This window comes from Rousettus aegyptiacus, unplaced genomic scaffold (assembly GCF_014176215.1).
Source record: "Rousettus aegyptiacus isolate mRouAeg1 unplaced genomic scaffold, mRouAeg1.p scaffold_m13_p_10, whole genome shotgun sequence".
NCBI lineage: Eukaryota > Metazoa > Chordata > Mammalia > Chiroptera > Pteropodidae > Rousettus > Rousettus aegyptiacus.
The window spans coordinates 67,372,897-67,389,510 of record NW_023416285.1 but is presented as its reverse complement, the minus strand read 5'-3'; the positions used below and the strand labels follow the sequence as shown (position 1 = coordinate 67,389,510).

The following is a 16,614-nucleotide window of genomic DNA, read 5'->3' as shown; positions in this document are numbered from 1 at the left end:
ACGGAATTTAGTTAAAAACAATATATTGATATTAGTTCATTAATTATAATAAATTCACCATACTAATAGAAGATGTTAATAATAGGAGGAACTGGACTGGGGTATATAGGATCTGGGATCTTCCTGTACTGTCTGCTCGATTTTTTGGTAAATCTAAAACTGTTCTAAAAATATAAAGTCTATTTACAGAGGGGGAAAAAAAAGATAAATTATAGATTTGGGAAAAAACATACTTGTAAGACATATATATAGATGTGTGTATATATATATATAAATATATATATATATGATAAAGACTGTATCCACAATATGTAAAGAATGCCTAAAACTCAACAATAAGAAAACAATACAATTTAAAAATGGGCAACATATCCGAACAGATACTTCACCAAAGAAGATATACAGATGCCAAATAAGCACATGAAATGATGTCCGACATTTGTCATTATTAAACAGCAATGAGATACCACTACACACCTATTAGAATAGATGAAATTAAAAAAACTGACTGTATTGTGTTGTTAAGGAGACTGTGGTATAGAATGTAAAGTGGTAAAATCACTTTGGAAAACAGTATGGCAGTTTCTTGAAAAGATAATCATAGATCTACCAGATGATCCAGCCATTTCATTCCATTCATAAGAAAGCATACGTCCATACGAACACATATGCAAGAATGTTAACAGCATTCTGTGTGTTGTACTAGCCCTAAATTTTAAACCATCAAAATATCCAAGAACAGATGAATAGATACATTAGTTACGGTAGAAGTCTATAGCAGAATACTTCTCAACAATAAAAAGGCATAAACTATAACCCTATGCAACAACATGGATGAACTCAAAATAATGCTGAAAGAAGCCTGATCACATATACATAAAAAGTACATATTGTATGATTCCATTTATATTAATCTCTTGGAAATGTTACCGAATCTGTATCTTTAGCAGCAGGAAGCAGATTAAGGGTTATCTATGGGGAAAGGGTGCAGGATCAGGGATTACGAGGGTATAGGAAGCTTTCAAGAGTCCACCATCTTGACTGAGATGATGCTTTCTTGGGTATGCATGTGAATATTTAGCAGATTACATACTTTAAGTATGTGCAGTTTATAGTATGTCAGATTTCAATAGTGTTTAAATATGCTAATGTAGTGATAATGTGGTGAGAGGGGGACCAAAGTAGAACAGGAATTTTTCCTTCTCAGAGGAAGTACCATACAGAGAAGTGAAATTCAGAAGGACCCTAGATCAGTACTGTTTAAAGTGCTGGTCTACAAACTGGTCCATAATGACATTAGGAACTTGCACAAGAAGGTAAATTCGCTACCTCCCTAAGCACACTGTTTAGCTCAACTGTCATTTTTTTTTTTCATAACCAAAATTTCTCAGTGAAGAAAGCAGTACATTGATGAACATTCTGGCACAGGCTCCTCATCTAATCACTAACCTATAACAAACAGTTCATAGATTAGCATTAGTCTACAGACACATTTTGAGTAGCACCAACTAGATTCCACTCAGGTATTTATTAACCTCCCTAAGCCTATCATCTGAATGATAAGAATAGTAATAAATGCTCTGAATGCCTCAAATAACAGTCTGATGATCTAATGGGTGATGAAGCTTCCAAATAGCAGGTAGCAATTAATTATGTATTATTGTGTAATGTAGAAAGTCATCTGAAATAAAGCAATATATAAAAATGGTATTTTTTATTTGTTCAGAATGCTTGCTTTTAAAGTTAACTAAAATTAAAAATGACCTGTTTGCCAATAAAGTTGTTAACATCCCAAACTGTCAAATTCAATATTAAGAGTTTAAAACAAAAAAGAACATATATATGTAGACTTAGCTAATATTTAAATAATAATACATACACTACACAATGACATATATTCTTTTTAATCAGAGCATACTCTCCCAATTGGACACAGAAATACAAAAGTAACCATGTTATTGCATTTTTCCCATGTTCTAGTATAAGATTTTAGTTTCTAGAATTCATAACTCAAAACTGTTCACATACATTGTTATTTTTTTCTTGTTCATGTCTGAAGAGCTTCTTTCTCTAAGAAATTTTACATTTTATAATCTTTCCTTTGAAATGAAAAAGATATGGAATCTCCTGAGTTACATATGCAGCTTATACATTCTTTAAATGTGATTTTTAAAAAATATCACAAATTAGTCATATGTATTCATAATACACGTCCTTGCTATTCACTTACTTTGTTAAGAAAGATTCAAGTATATTTGTGCTTTGTATGTTTACATTACTTTAGAGCCTATTTTTAGTTTTTAATAAAACTCTATATCTATAAAGATTTCTCGAATATTTAATAAATGAAACAGAACAGTCATTATGAAAATATAAACCACTATTATAGCCTTTTATCTTTCATTTTCTATGCATTTCCTGTCAACCATGTAATTTCCTGTTCTTTAGGGAAGTTGATAATTTTTATCTTTGTAATCTCAATACTGCTGCTTTCTCAGCTTGCCTTAATAGTTTCTCACAGGTTTCTGAACACACAGTATTCACTCTGTCATATCAGTTGTAGCAGTGGAATCTGATAATGTGGGCATTGATCATCTCCAGTTATTTCAACTGCAGGACGACCTTAAAAAACAAAGCATGGGGGAGAATCAGTTTATACCAGAATGATGCCAATATCTGCTAAAAGAGATGCTTTGAAATCTCTGAAGAAGTGCCTTGAGAACTGATAACAAATACGCTGCACAGTAACTGATAGCAGGCACATGCCTGCCAGGATCTGTGGTTCAGAATCATTTCATATTTACACCAGGTCTATCATATACCCCTCAGATATTTAGCCCCATTCAAAGGCAAACCATTATGGTTACTGGAGCAGTCATCGAGGCACCAGAATATCTGATTAACTTCAGAACATGGAGGGAAGCTGTGGTACACCAGGGTTTAAAAAAGAAAAAGTCAAGAAGATTGGTCACTGGCACGAGAGGTTGGCAAGAATAACTGACTTTAATCACTGAAACTTCACTGCTAGAGAAAATGCTGAGTGATAACAAAGGAATACACGTAACAAAGGTAATTATTTTATTTCTTCCTGACAGCAGTAGTTTCTACCATTTAAATATTATTTTTCTCATTAATTAAACACTAGAAATGGTTACTGTTATTCAGCCATTCCCATGAAAAGGTAAAGCTTTTAGTCATTCATTAGTTCTATCTTGTCTTGACCTGATTTTGTCAAATATCTACAAGCTATATTTTCTTTCCTGCACCTAAAAAAATGTACTATTATTGTCCAGTTAAATAAGAAACTCTTTTCTTCAAAATCATCCTATTTTTAACCACAAAAACTCTTCAGAATCATCTAATTTCAGAGCCCCAAGGTAAAAAATTAATTTTTATCATTAATGAGCACTGGAGCAAAACAAATCTAGCTATTAGAACAGCACTACTATTCTTTCAAATATAACTACTTGATAAATTATGCTCAAAACTAAGTAATTAAAATTACAAGTTATAATTAATTTAATATCTCAAACTAGAGATGTAGAACATATCAACAAAGTATTTTTTTTACTTGACATAAAATATAAAGAACAAAAGAAATATTAAAAGAGAACTATGAGTGTTTCTTACATTGCTCTAATGATATTAATCAAAACTTAAATATTTTAAATCATACAACAAAATTAAAATAAATACCTTATTAGCTGCTTCCAAGGAATTTATTAAATTCTGCAGCTCTTCTTTACTCATTTCAACAGAATATGGTTTGATTTCACCATTTTCTTTTACATCTAGATGAAGGTTTAAAAGTGGCATTTGTAATGTGGCAATCTTGTCACTAGAAAGTGCAAGCTGTTTAAAATGAGATAACAGTAATTAATAAGCACTAAAATATATTAAATATGCATCAGAGCCTATGAATAATACATTTAAAAAATACTTGTTTGCTCTAAAGTATAGGGAAAGGCGGAGAAAATAAAAAAGTTAAACTCATGCCAAACTAACATATATTTAGAGAATGGAAAGAGAGTGAATAAAAGAGAGGACATAGGTTAGGATAGAAAGACAGCCAGTCAGCACATTGTGGCAGAAGTAGAAATCTAGAGCAGAGTTATGGCTGGGAAGTACATATGCATCTAATGGGTCCAATGCATCAAGAAACAGAATTCTTGAAGATACCAAGAGGATAAAAAACCACATACAAAGATACAACTAAAAATACCAGCAAACTCAGAAATAAAGATACTTAAATCATGATCAGCTAACTCTACTTAACTATTGATAACTATTATCAAGATGTCATCTGCAATTAGAGCTACTCAACAAAAACACTTGACACATTTACCTCATTTTCTATTCTGTCTAAAGAGAGTATCCCAGAGGAAATAAAAGAATCAAATACTCATGATACTAATATTTTTGAAACAAGCACCACGGCTTCATTGCCACATGGCAAAGTGAAACTCAATTTTTCTGGAATCTGAGCCAGAACAGCCCCAAGACAGCTGAATCTTTGGAGAGCTGCCACTTGAAAATTTATCTTGGGCAATGGTAAGGGACTCTTTCCCTAACAGCAAACCTCAAAAGATCTCTCTTGTGGTACATATATTATAGAATCAAATCCTCACATATCTCTTCTTTTCTCTCACTAAAAAACAGGACTCATCATGTCCAAGATTTTAAGTATCACCTTTAAATTCCGTACTTTACAGGTAACTCTCCGCAATATTTCTCATAAGTGTTTTCTCCGCTGATGCTTGAATACCGCCAATGATAAAGAACATGTTAACTCAAGAAGAGGTGAAAATAATTTTCAGATACTCATAGCTGTTAAAAAAAAAAGTTCCCTAGGTTGAATTCAAACCCATCTTATTGTAAATTATAGACTTTAACCTTTGTCCTACCCCTAGATGCAAAAGAGCATATATCTATTCCTTCATCTACATGACTTTTAGTCCTTTAAAGATAATTTTCACATTTCTACCAGGTTGTCTCCTCTCCAGGTACATGGTCTCAAGTGTTTCAAAGCAACTTCATGTACTATGATTTTAAGTTCCTGGCCATTCTTTTCTGGTTGGGCTCCAATTTGTTTAAGTTATCTCTAAGTCTGGCAGTCAGAACTAAAAGGACTATTAAACTAATTACATTAACTAAAAAGATTTAATGGTTGAAAACAGAATACATTAGAACTACGAACTCTTGCTTGAAAAACAGCATTTCTACCAACAAAACATAAGACTGAATCATACTGTTGACTCAAGCTACCCTTTGGTAAATAAAAATAACTAAATATTTTTCATATCTTCTATAGTAATGGTTGGCTTTACTTAAATGAAAAATCTTCTACTTAGGTTATCTCGGCTTATTTTATTTTGCTTTATTCGGTCCACCACTGTAATCTGCTTTAAAATAATTTAAAATTTTTAACTTTATCAAAACATATATTCTCTAGTTTTATGTCACCCTCAGATTTGATAAGCATAACATTCATAAAAATGTTGAAGAAGACTGGGCTAAGACCACAATCACAGAGACCTCCTTCTCAGCTAAAACAAATTCATTGGGTTTTGGTTATTTATCCAGTTATGAACCCAAATAACTGAATTATTTTCCTGCATTTTTCGCTGTTTTATCCACAAAGATAATATGAGACACCTTACTCAGGGCCATGCTAAAATCAAGAACCACAATGTATTTTTCTCCTCATCTACGTGTAGGTACCCTATAGGGGATAGAAACTTGGCCTGAAATTGTTCTTTATGAACCCTATTGATCAAGACTCTCTTTTCAAAATATTTTTAAATGCTGTTTTAATAACACATTATAGATTTTCCCCTGGAAGTAGAATCACGTTTTTCAATTTGGGGAAGGCTATAAGGTCTAGAAACTTCTGGCCAAAATTATACATTAAATATTTTTCTCTCATATATTATATATAAGGCAAATATATAATAGATAAGACCTGCTATTTATGACATATAATGATTCACACTCTAGTTGATTAAATTTATTATCATTATAAAGTTATTGTACATGGATATTTATAGTGTACTGATATCCAATTAATGAAAAATAAGTAATTTCAATTATCTTTGATACCTTTTGGGGACAATTTTCAAAATAAAAGAAATTTTAGATGTATAACGTCATAAAAAATGAATCTTTCTATTCAAAAAATGAAATAAAAAACATACATACTCATAAATAAGTAGATCCTCACCTTTAACTGCCAATCAAAATCCTGTAGCTGTGCAGAGGAAATATCAACAATTTCTTCTAACAGAGCCTGCTTGATTTCATCTTTCCTACTTCTCAAGCATTTTATGATAGCTTCTTGATGAAATGAATTTAATTGATTCAACTGCTGAGATATCTATGGAAATAAAAAGAAATGGTTAGAAAATGAGTGAAAGGACCTTCTTCCGTTTAAAATATAAATACATAGTTCCACTTTCCTTTCACACACCCTTTAAAATGGCAGTAAATGAAAAGAAAAAAAAACTACTTCTGTAACTATGAAAAGAACAAGATGAGAATGCATAACCGGCAAACGAGGTTTTAACAAATTTTTGTTGCAAAACAGAAAGTGAAAGAAAAGCACTGACTTATGAAGAGCATGGAGGTGAATACATCTGGAGACCGCTCAAAAAATAAAGCTGGTATCAATATATTAATATATAAGACAACATATATAGCCTTTAAGGAAAGAAGTATTACAAGAAACAGAGAAGAATGGCAAAAGGTTTCCTCAACAGAAATATATAACAATCATAAACTTGTGTGCACTTAATAACAGCTTCAAAATATACAAAGCAGCAAAATGGTACAACTAAAAAGAAATGAGTGATTCTACTTTCACATTTGGATTATGAAAAATTAATCTAATACCTCTCAGTAACCAATAGTGACAAAAAAAGTCATAGAATTGAAAAACTCTTTCTACTTAACCTAATCTACACACAGAATACAACACCCAACAACTGTAGAATATATATTATTTTCACTTGTATATGGAACGTTCACCAAAATGAACCATAGGCTGAGCCACGTAGCAAATCACAAAGGATTGGAATTATACCTTCAAAATCTTTGGGCCACTGTGTAATTTAATCATAACTGATTAAAAACAAGTCCAAATATTTGAAAATTAAGCAACATGATAACACAGTACTAGGTGAAAAAAGAAATAAAGACAACCATGTATAAACTCTTCCAGAGAAAAGGAATAGAAAAATTTACTTCCTAATTCATTCCATGAGACCAGAATAAAATTTCATACCCTGATGAACACATTATAGGAAAGAAAACTCATGGGCCAGTATCACTCAAATTCAGATGAAATAAGTTCTAGGCAAAATACTGGCAAATCAAGTAAAAAAAAAAAAAACATAAAAAATGATAATACATCATGACCAAGCAGGGTTGTGTTTCATTTTGCTTTTACTGGCAATGTAGGTGAGTTTGACATTAAAAAATTAATGCAATGCACCCATTAATTAAGGTGAGAAATAATAAATTCAGGAAATAAGCATTTAATAAAGTTCAATATCCATTATAATAATAATTCTCAGCAAAGAGCAAAGTAGGAGATGTAGGAAGCGTCTTTAAACTGATAATGGATATCTATACAAGCACACAGTTAACATACTAACAGTGAAGTAGTGAACACATTCTCCCTAGGGTTAGGAATAAGGAGGCACTACTTTCTTGTTTTTCAACACTGTCCTGATGGCATTAGCAAGTGCAGTGTTGGAAGAAAAAGAAATAAAAGGTATTAAAATTTAAAAAGAAAATAATTGTATACAAATTTTTTAAAATTTATAAACCATTGGATATAATAAATACATTTAGAAAAAATGTTGGATACAGAATAAGTATACAAAAATCAACTTTGTTGCTACATACTAGCAATAAACAATTGGAGAACAAAATTAAAGAACATCAGCAACATCAGTTACTTGGAAATAAATCTAACAAAATATTTGCAAGACCTCTACACTGAAAACCACAAAATAGTAGAGAGAAACTGAAGCTAATCTAAATAAATGGAAGGTTATACCATGTTCATAGGTAAGAAGGCTCAATATTGTTGATGCCAATTCTCCTCCAAATGATCCAGAGATTTATTGCAATACTCATGCTATGGACTTAGGTGTGCCCCCTCAAAATTCATTTTGTTAAAACCCTAACCTCCAAAGTGATATTCGGAAATGGGGCCTTTAAAAGGTAATTAGGTTTAGATGAGGTCATAAGGGTGGAGCCCTCTCAATGGGATCAGTACCCTTATAAGAGATACCAGAATTTGTTTTGTCTCTTTCCCCTGGCCATGTGAGGACACAGCAAGAAGAAAACCATCTGCAGTGAGGGAAAAAAGCCCCCACCAGGGAACCAAAACAGTTAGCACTTTGATCTTAGATGCCCTAGCCTCTAGAACTGTGAGAAATTAATTCCCATTGTTTAAGCTACCCAGTCTATGGTATTTTATTATGATAGCCCAAGCTGATTAACACTCCCATCAATATTCCAATAGTTTTTTTTTTTTTTGGTTAAAATTGACAAGCTCATTTTATCATATACATGAAAATTAAGAGGAGCTAGAATAATCAAGCCAATCTTGAAGAAGTACAAGGTTGAAGATCATCTACTATTAGATATCAAAACAATATAATGTAGCTTTAATTTTACAGTTATTAAGACAGTGTTGTTGGCAAATATAGACAAATAGACTAATAGAGTAGAATAAAGAGTCCAGATACAAAATCATCCATATATGGCCACTTGATTTACAACATAGGCTGCACAGTTATTCTATGAGGCAAAGATGGTCATTTAGATAAACGGTGCTAGGTAAAGTGGAATTAATGTGAAAAATTTGTATTTGACCCCTACTTCGTACACAAAGATTAATTCAAAATGCATCAGTAACATAAATGTGACAGCTAAAACAATCAAGCTTCTACAAGATAATATACAGAAACATCGTCATGACTTTGGCACATATATTTCTTAAACAGAGCATTAATACCACTAACCATGGAAAGAATCATTGACAAAATGGACTTGATTAAAATTTAGTGCTTTTGTTCACGAGAAGACACCGCTGCGAGTGAAAAAGCAAGCAACAAAGTAGAAGATATTTAAAATACATATATCTGACAAAGAACTCACATCCAGAATATTACCCACGTCAAAATTACAAACATACATAACTCCATTTTTTTTAAAAGTGGGCATCCTACACAACATGCACGTCCAAATGCTTTTCAACAAAAGTACTAAAGCAATTAAATGGGACGATACCTCATGACCCTGCAATTTCACTTCAATTGTTTATCCTAGAAAAGTTGGCCCATGTGTGTTCAAAGACACACAAATGTTTGCAGCAAGCATTATTAGTAAAAATGAAAGAGGCAACAACCTAACTGTTCATCAGAAGAGAGACAGAAAAATAAGTCCTACTAATTCCTATCATCAAATACTATAAGGGGTTAAAATACATAAACTAGATCTACATTTATCAATATTCATAAATCTAAAACACAATGTTGCATTAAAAAATTAAGAATGAATACATGTTACACAGTTAAACAACTCAAATAACTGCGTACATTGCTTAAAGATGAAAGACATACAATATAGAATATAAAACATGCACATCAACTTAACGAGTGGTGATATCCAGGAAAAAAATGACATACTCTGGTGATATTTAGGTATATTTGTAATGCCTTATTTCTAAAACAAACAAAACTGAAATACATAAATTAAAATGTTAACACCTGTTTGATTATGGTAATGGAAATATAGGTGTTGCTATTTAACTTTTGTTTTCTTCTATATGATTTAAATATTCCACAATTTAAAAAATACAAACAACCAAAAACAAAACTACAAAAACTCAAACTTCCACAAATTTTATACTTAAATGATGATGTCTTTGTTATATAATATATACTTAGTAATGATGGCCCTTGTATTATATAGTGCCCTAAAGACCAACTCAATAAAAAATCTGAACTCTAAATTATTTATTTATTTATTATCTATTATAAGATATAGAAGTGTAGAGTATAGTTACCTCTTCATCAGATAAACTTTTACCAACTACAGCTTTGAAAAACTTGGTAATATCTTCTAGAACATGTACCCATTCTGCTGAATCCCAAACACTCTGATAATCTTGGTAGAGAGGATAAGTTCGGCCACAGATGCCATCGATTATTTTGTGAAGAAGCTAGAGAGAAAAAAAAAGGAAAGAAATGTAATTATGAGTAAAATTATATAACAGATTTACCATCCTGTAGCAAACAAATGTTGAGAGAAGTTCATGTTATCTGCAAGAGCAGCTAAGGTGGAAATGCAACTATTTTTAACATTATTTTATTAACTAAAAGTTAGATCTTTACCAAAAAAAACCAGAATTTCTATAATTTTGTCCATGTTCAGAAGCTAAAATAATTTTATAGATACACTGTTGTTTTTCTAATGTTCCTGAAAGGAAGATGGTAAGTATAACAGTTTCGTCTTGGAGACCTTAGGCATCATACTTATACCAAGAACCAAAAAATAAAAAATAAAAGTATGACTCTTAAATCAAAGTCTTTTACTGTAGATCTACAAACTATATTTTCCTTTTCTCCATTTTTCACAACATTCATATTACTTCTTTTGGTCTCTTCAGTATCTTTCTCTTCTTTTGTTTTTACCTTCCTTTTTCTCTATCCTACCTTAATATCAGCAATAGGAATCCTAAGACACATACAACTCAACATAGTAATTAAGATTGTGTATTTCAGAATGCAACTGGCTAGTTTGAATCCTAGTTCCACTACTTACTTAGTTTTATCAAGTTATTAAAATGTTCTGTGCTTCTGTTTCCTCGTGTGTAAAATGAGGATAATATATATCTCCATAATGTTGTTTTAAGTATCAAATAAAAATACATGCAGATCACTCGGCACATTGCTAGCTTGTACAGAACACTTAAACATTGCTAGCCATTGTTATCATTCTTCTTATTATTATTTATTATCACTGTTCCTACTACTACATTCCATGTCTTTAACATATTATTAACTTAGTACCTACTATGTCAGCCCTATTCAAGGCAAATGATTATCATGGTTTCTTAGGGGATATTTATGTCTTGTAAGAACCAAGCCAAATAACTTGGAAACACATTGAAGCAGTGAGTCTTCCAACTCTATTCCCCTGGATCATATTCCACTCATTTTAAGTGATAATTCCTTCTCTATAACACCACACATATCAGAACAAAGACGAGCAACTGATGACCCCACTTCCAAATGATGGATAAAGCACTGTATGAATTTCCTCATTTGTAAAATCATAGAAGAGAGTTAAGATGGCTTTCTTGATCCTGGTAGAAATTAAGTTAATTCCCTCCTACCCTGCCCAAACTTTCCCATTGCAAATGGAACAAAGGAAGATGGATGGTCAAACTTGGGGACTTATAAAAGCTGCCCAACATACCCCTCTATCACATTATGTACACTAAGCACTCATCCCCACCCTTCATCCACTGTAAATGGAAAAGAATTGGGACTTAAGCAAAGCTGTCAATCATTGACACTAAAGGCCTGCCTACCAATGCTTGGGATCCAGATGACTGCCCCAATGATAAAGTTAGTTTTATGTATATTAATTGATTCCTTCCCTCGACAAACACTGATTTAAGAACCCACATTGGGCCAGAAACAACTCTCAAGAATTGTGGATATAAAACAAGTATTTACCCTGAAGGAGTTCAGAGTAAGATAGAGACTAGAGGCAAGAAGACCAGTTAAGAAGTTGTGTTCAAGGATAACTTCACATGGCCTGAATTGTTTGGGGATAGAGATGGTGGGAGTAAACATATTAACATATTAATTACAATCAAAGTGTTAGTAAGTAGTGTTAAGTCAGAAGGCAAACAGAACTACAGTTCCCAGAGCTAATGCTGAAGCTGAATTTTGCATATATTGTTTTCTTTCATGGGTTGACAAATTTCCCTCAGGTCTAATATTTGGAGCATTAAGTTTTTTTGCTTGAAAGTTCAAGGGAGGGAACACTTCTCAGTCAGATTTTCCTCTTATAGCAACCATTGGGTTTTTTTTTTCCTTTTACAGTTTTTGTACTTCTCCACGTTTCTCTCATCTTTCAAAGTCACTAAAATGTTGCTGCTGCCAAAAACAATATTTTATAAACTGCCAGTGCTTTTGGTTGTAAGGCTAAACACAGGAGCATAGCGTAAAGACTGGAGCCACCCGATTCCTGCTCGCTTGTCCAGCCCTAGTCTCCCAGTTCTGCCTGTTACTCCCATTTTCAGCCTCTAAGAACTATAGCAGGTCCTGGAACCCCCCAGGGGTAGGGAGGGTGGGAATGGGGGAGGCTGCCTTTCTTCTTCTCACCTTGGTAGCTGCTATTCCTCTGCCTGAAACATTCTCTCCCCTCTGGCCTTTCTGGTCCCTACTCATCCTTCAAGACTCAACCTAGAAATCTAGATGTTCCTGCTCTGGAAAACCTTCCCTTGCTCCCTTTAAATCCAGGTTGCTGCCCCTTCCGCAAGCTCATCACTGGAGAACTCAGTTTGGTTTCCTTACTAGACAGCAAGCTCCACCAGGGCATAGGCTGCATCTCATTTACTATTTTACCTTATTCCACTAGGGCACTTAGCACAGGGTAGACTTGAACAAAAAGTCGGCTGAAAGAATGAATGAGGCTTTTTCCAGGTCCTCACGAGCCAAGTTCTTACTAGATTGGAGGTGCCAACGTATATCACCTGAGGGAAAGGCCACCATGGACCACCCTACCCAAAGCAAGTCGCCCAGTTGTTGGTAGTACTTATGGTAGTACTTACCTTTTCTGTCTGTCTGTCTGTCTGTCTGTCTGTCTCTCTCTCTCTCTCTCTCTCTCTCTCTCTCTCTCGGTCTCTCTCTCTCTCTGGGTCGCCCTTCAGGGGGCCAAGTATGCTTTCTAGGTCACCAAAGTCTCCTCAGCACCTAGCACGGTGCACAGGGAGTTTTCGGAAGGTACGTGATGAATGAATGAAAGAAACTTATGTGAGAAGTTGCAAACTCCCTACTTGGCACTGTAAGCTTTCAAAGACTATGTAGCAGCTCCACACCCCAGCCCAGAGTCACTGGGTCCCGGGCCAAGCCAGGGAGCTGACGGGTCAACTCCACCAGCGAGCGGGTGCGGTCCCGCAGAGTGTGCGCACAAAGCCCCTCGAAGGGCAACTCCAAGCTAGAGTGCGGATGTGGCGCCCCAAGTCTCGGCCTCCTCAGCTCTTTAGAGGAAGCCGGAGACCGGCCACACGAAATCACACCCTTCCCTCTCCCCTCCACGGGCGACCGGAGCCAGCCCTGCGAAGGCGTCTCGGCGGACAGGGCCTGACTCGCACGCGGGGCGATCCAGAGCCCCTCGCCCCGCGCTGCCGCCACCTGCGCTCTCCTCACCTGCAGGCCCAGCTCGGCTGGAAGCTTCTGCAGCCGCCACAAGGGTGTCCCCTCTTCCGGCTCCATCCCTGGACGAAGCTGGAGCCTGGGTCACATGACTAGGCCCAGTCGCTCCTCAAGTGTGTGGGTCCCCCACGTGACTCTCTCCGGTGGGGCGGGGACAGACGTAGAGCTGCAGGAGCTCTTGTGCGCGTGCGCAGAAATACAGCCACCGTTTTCCCTGCAAGATCCTTTTCTACCTGGTGCAACATTGATTGAACACCCTTGTGTTATTACCTTGAAAGCAGATTTGCAGATCTCTCGAAGCAGTTTGCAACTTTGTTCAGAGTTCTATTCAACTTTTCCTGCACTCTTTATAAGGACTTCTAATAAGGGTAACCATAGTTTGGGGTGCACCAGGAGTCATTGTCTCAGAGGTTTGACATGTCTCTTACCAAAGAATCCTGATTTGGAAGGTGAACTGAGAGGGTTTACCGTGCGCGAGATTCTTTATATAGATTCTCCAAGAAAGCACTATTTTCTTCCTCATTCCAAGTAACAGATATGATCAAAGAAGTTACTAGGGTTTTCAGATTTAGCAAGTGAAAATAGGGGACACTCAGTTAAATATGATATTTCAGATAAACAATGAATAATCTTTTGTTATAAGTGTGCCTTATTGATTGCATAGGGCATACTTACAAAAATAATTCACCGTTTATCTGAAATTCAATTTTAACTGGGTGTCCTGCATTTTATCTGTCAACCCTAAAAGTCAGTTACCCAAACTAAGAGGCGCAGCCTAAAATTAAAATCAGTCAGACTCTAGAGCCACACTCAGTGTTGGACTAAACCTAAAACTCAATCAGCCTTTCTGTCATTTCTCTAGTTATTGCAACTATTCCTTTAATCAGGTGCTGGAGAATTCAGCGGTGGTACGACAGTCCCTGCCATCCAGAAATGCATATTACATACGAGACAAAAACAAGAATTAACAATCTAATATAAATTAAGTGTTTTCAAGTGGTGCAAAGTGATAAAGCATACTACAGAAGAGAAAGTATTTATTTTAGTCTGTAGGATCTGCTGAGAAGAATTTTTAATTAGTGACATCCTTCAAGTCTTAGCTCAAATACCCTTTCTCTACTCTGTGTCCCACGTCTTGGAGGTGAAAGCAATGTCTCCCTCTGAATTTTCATAGCTGTCCCTCACTTAAAATATTTATCACTTTCTACTTCTTAATATACGTAGTTACGTACAGCTCTGATTGTCCCAACTGAAACAATTGTCTTCAGACATTTTGTCTTTGTGCATACTCCCCAAGTAATAGTTAATGAGAAAGAATCTGGAAAACTACCTAATAAATGTCTGTCAGTAAGTCTACCGAAGGTAGAGTTTCTGTTTTCTAAGAAAAAAAAAAAAAACTAACTTTTATACATTGTAGTAGTTGGAATAAAAATATTTATCAAGCATCTACTATATGTCAAAAAAATTATATATTTTATTTCATTAATCCTCACTACAACCTTGTGTGGTGGGTATTATCCCAACTTTAAAGATGAGGAAACAAGCTTGGCAAAGTGATAGTGACCTTGTCTAAGGTCATGTAGGTAGAAGTTGCAAAATCACTGGTCTGAGTCTGGAACTGGTGGTCTCAGTATATATATTTCACCAGCCCTAATGAGGACAGAAAGAGATTCTAAGGTAATAAGACTTACCTAAGGCCATATGTCAGATTACTAAATAATGCAAATAGGCTCAGTAAGCAAGGCACAGAATTTAGTCTGAGGACACAGTTATAAAAAAAAAATTATAATTATTTCACTTTTTAGGCAAGGCAACTCTTGGTCGACCTCACAGATTGCAAGGACCTTGTCAGTTTACAATCCCTTATTTTTTTTTAATTTTTTACACCTACAGCACCTGGTCTTCCTAGGTGGTCTCCCATTCAAGTACTAACCAGGCCCAACCCTGCTTAGCTTCCGAGATCAGATGGGATTGGGCTTGTTCATGGTGGCATAGCCATAGATAGAGGACACAGAATTAGGCACTGATTTTTCTTTCAAGCAGCACTGGGTACCAAAAAGAATTTACTCTTTTCTTCGGAATTTGATTTTTTTTTTTCATTCTGGGCTGAAAGGAAATGGGAATTTAGTCTACCATGCCTTGGGGGAATCATTCATTTACTCATTCTTTAACAGACTAATAGTCGAAGGCTTGTGTAGTTGAACTCTAGTAGACAAGGCAGGAGAGGTAGAGATGTCAGAAAATTAGGCAGGAATTTTAATTAGCAAATTGACATGAACTAGTTTGCGTTATTAAATGGTTATACTCTGGAAAACGGATTTCCTTTAGAAAACCAGATCTCAGGGGCAAGAGTGAAATTGGGAGAACCAGTTTGGAGGATGTTCCAGACTAATCCTAACTATTATAGGTATTAAATTTAATATGCCCTAATTTACAACCACAGATCATAATATTCTAGGGGCTTAAATGATGGGTGGTGGAAGTGGGAATCAGGTACAAATGGAAAAGACTCAAAATATATTTTGAAGCTAAGATCTACAGAACATGATGGTAGGTTGTATGCTTTTGTAAGAGAGAAAGGTATAGAAGTAAAATCCAGACTGTAGGAGAAGGTAAAACATGTGTTCTCTGAGCCATCTTGAGATTTTAGGCCCTGAGAGACTGAGCCATAAACTATAGCTGCTACATTAGTGAAAACTTGCAAGGAACAATATAGTATACTGGTTAAGAGCACAGGTTGCAGAGTCAGACAGACCTGCATTCTGATTGTATCTCTGCCACTTACCAGCCACATGACCTTGGGTAAATAATCTGTGCCTCAGTTTTTTTTCTATTGAAGATGAGGATGAAATTACCACCCACCTATTAAAGTTGTGAAGTTCAAATGGAATAATGCATACAATGTGTTTATCATAGCACTTAGAATGTAGTTTCCTCATAGTAAAGGTTAATTGTTATTTTTAACCAGTAGCAGTACTACTTGGGCACAGGTAATGTGGAATCCTGGGAACAATGTGAGACAGATTCACATACATATACACACACCCATGCTAAAGGGTCTGGTGAGTTGCCTGGATAAGAAAAGCTAAAGAGAGAAATGGAATGTATTCATCCCTATGAAGTCCCATAAATAATTGAGCAGGGAGAGATG

General features: G+C 35.1%; 1 protein-coding gene and 1 pseudogene across 1 annotated transcript; both read right to left on the bottom strand.

The window, feature by feature from the left end:
* Nucleotides 1–1,888: 1,888 nt before the first annotated feature.
* COMMD8 (COMM domain containing 8) lies at nucleotides 1,889–13,590 on the bottom strand. Its single transcript, XM_016161180.2, has 5 exons — nucleotides 13,458–13,590; nucleotides 10,079–10,234; nucleotides 6,221–6,373; nucleotides 3,697–3,852; nucleotides 1,889–2,622 (listed from the first exon to the last, which is right to left on the bottom strand). Exons 1-5 carry the CDS (start codon nucleotides 13,521–13,523, stop codon nucleotides 2,602–2,604), a joined length of 552 nt encoding a protein of 183 aa, XP_016016666.2. The 5' UTR covers nucleotides 13,524–13,590; the 3' UTR covers nucleotides 1,889–2,601.
* Nucleotides 13,591–15,347: 1,757 nt separating this feature from the next.
* LOC118608744 lies at nucleotides 15,348–15,466 on the bottom strand (annotated as a pseudogene).
* Between the last annotated feature and the right edge of the window lie 1,148 nt (nucleotides 15,467–16,614).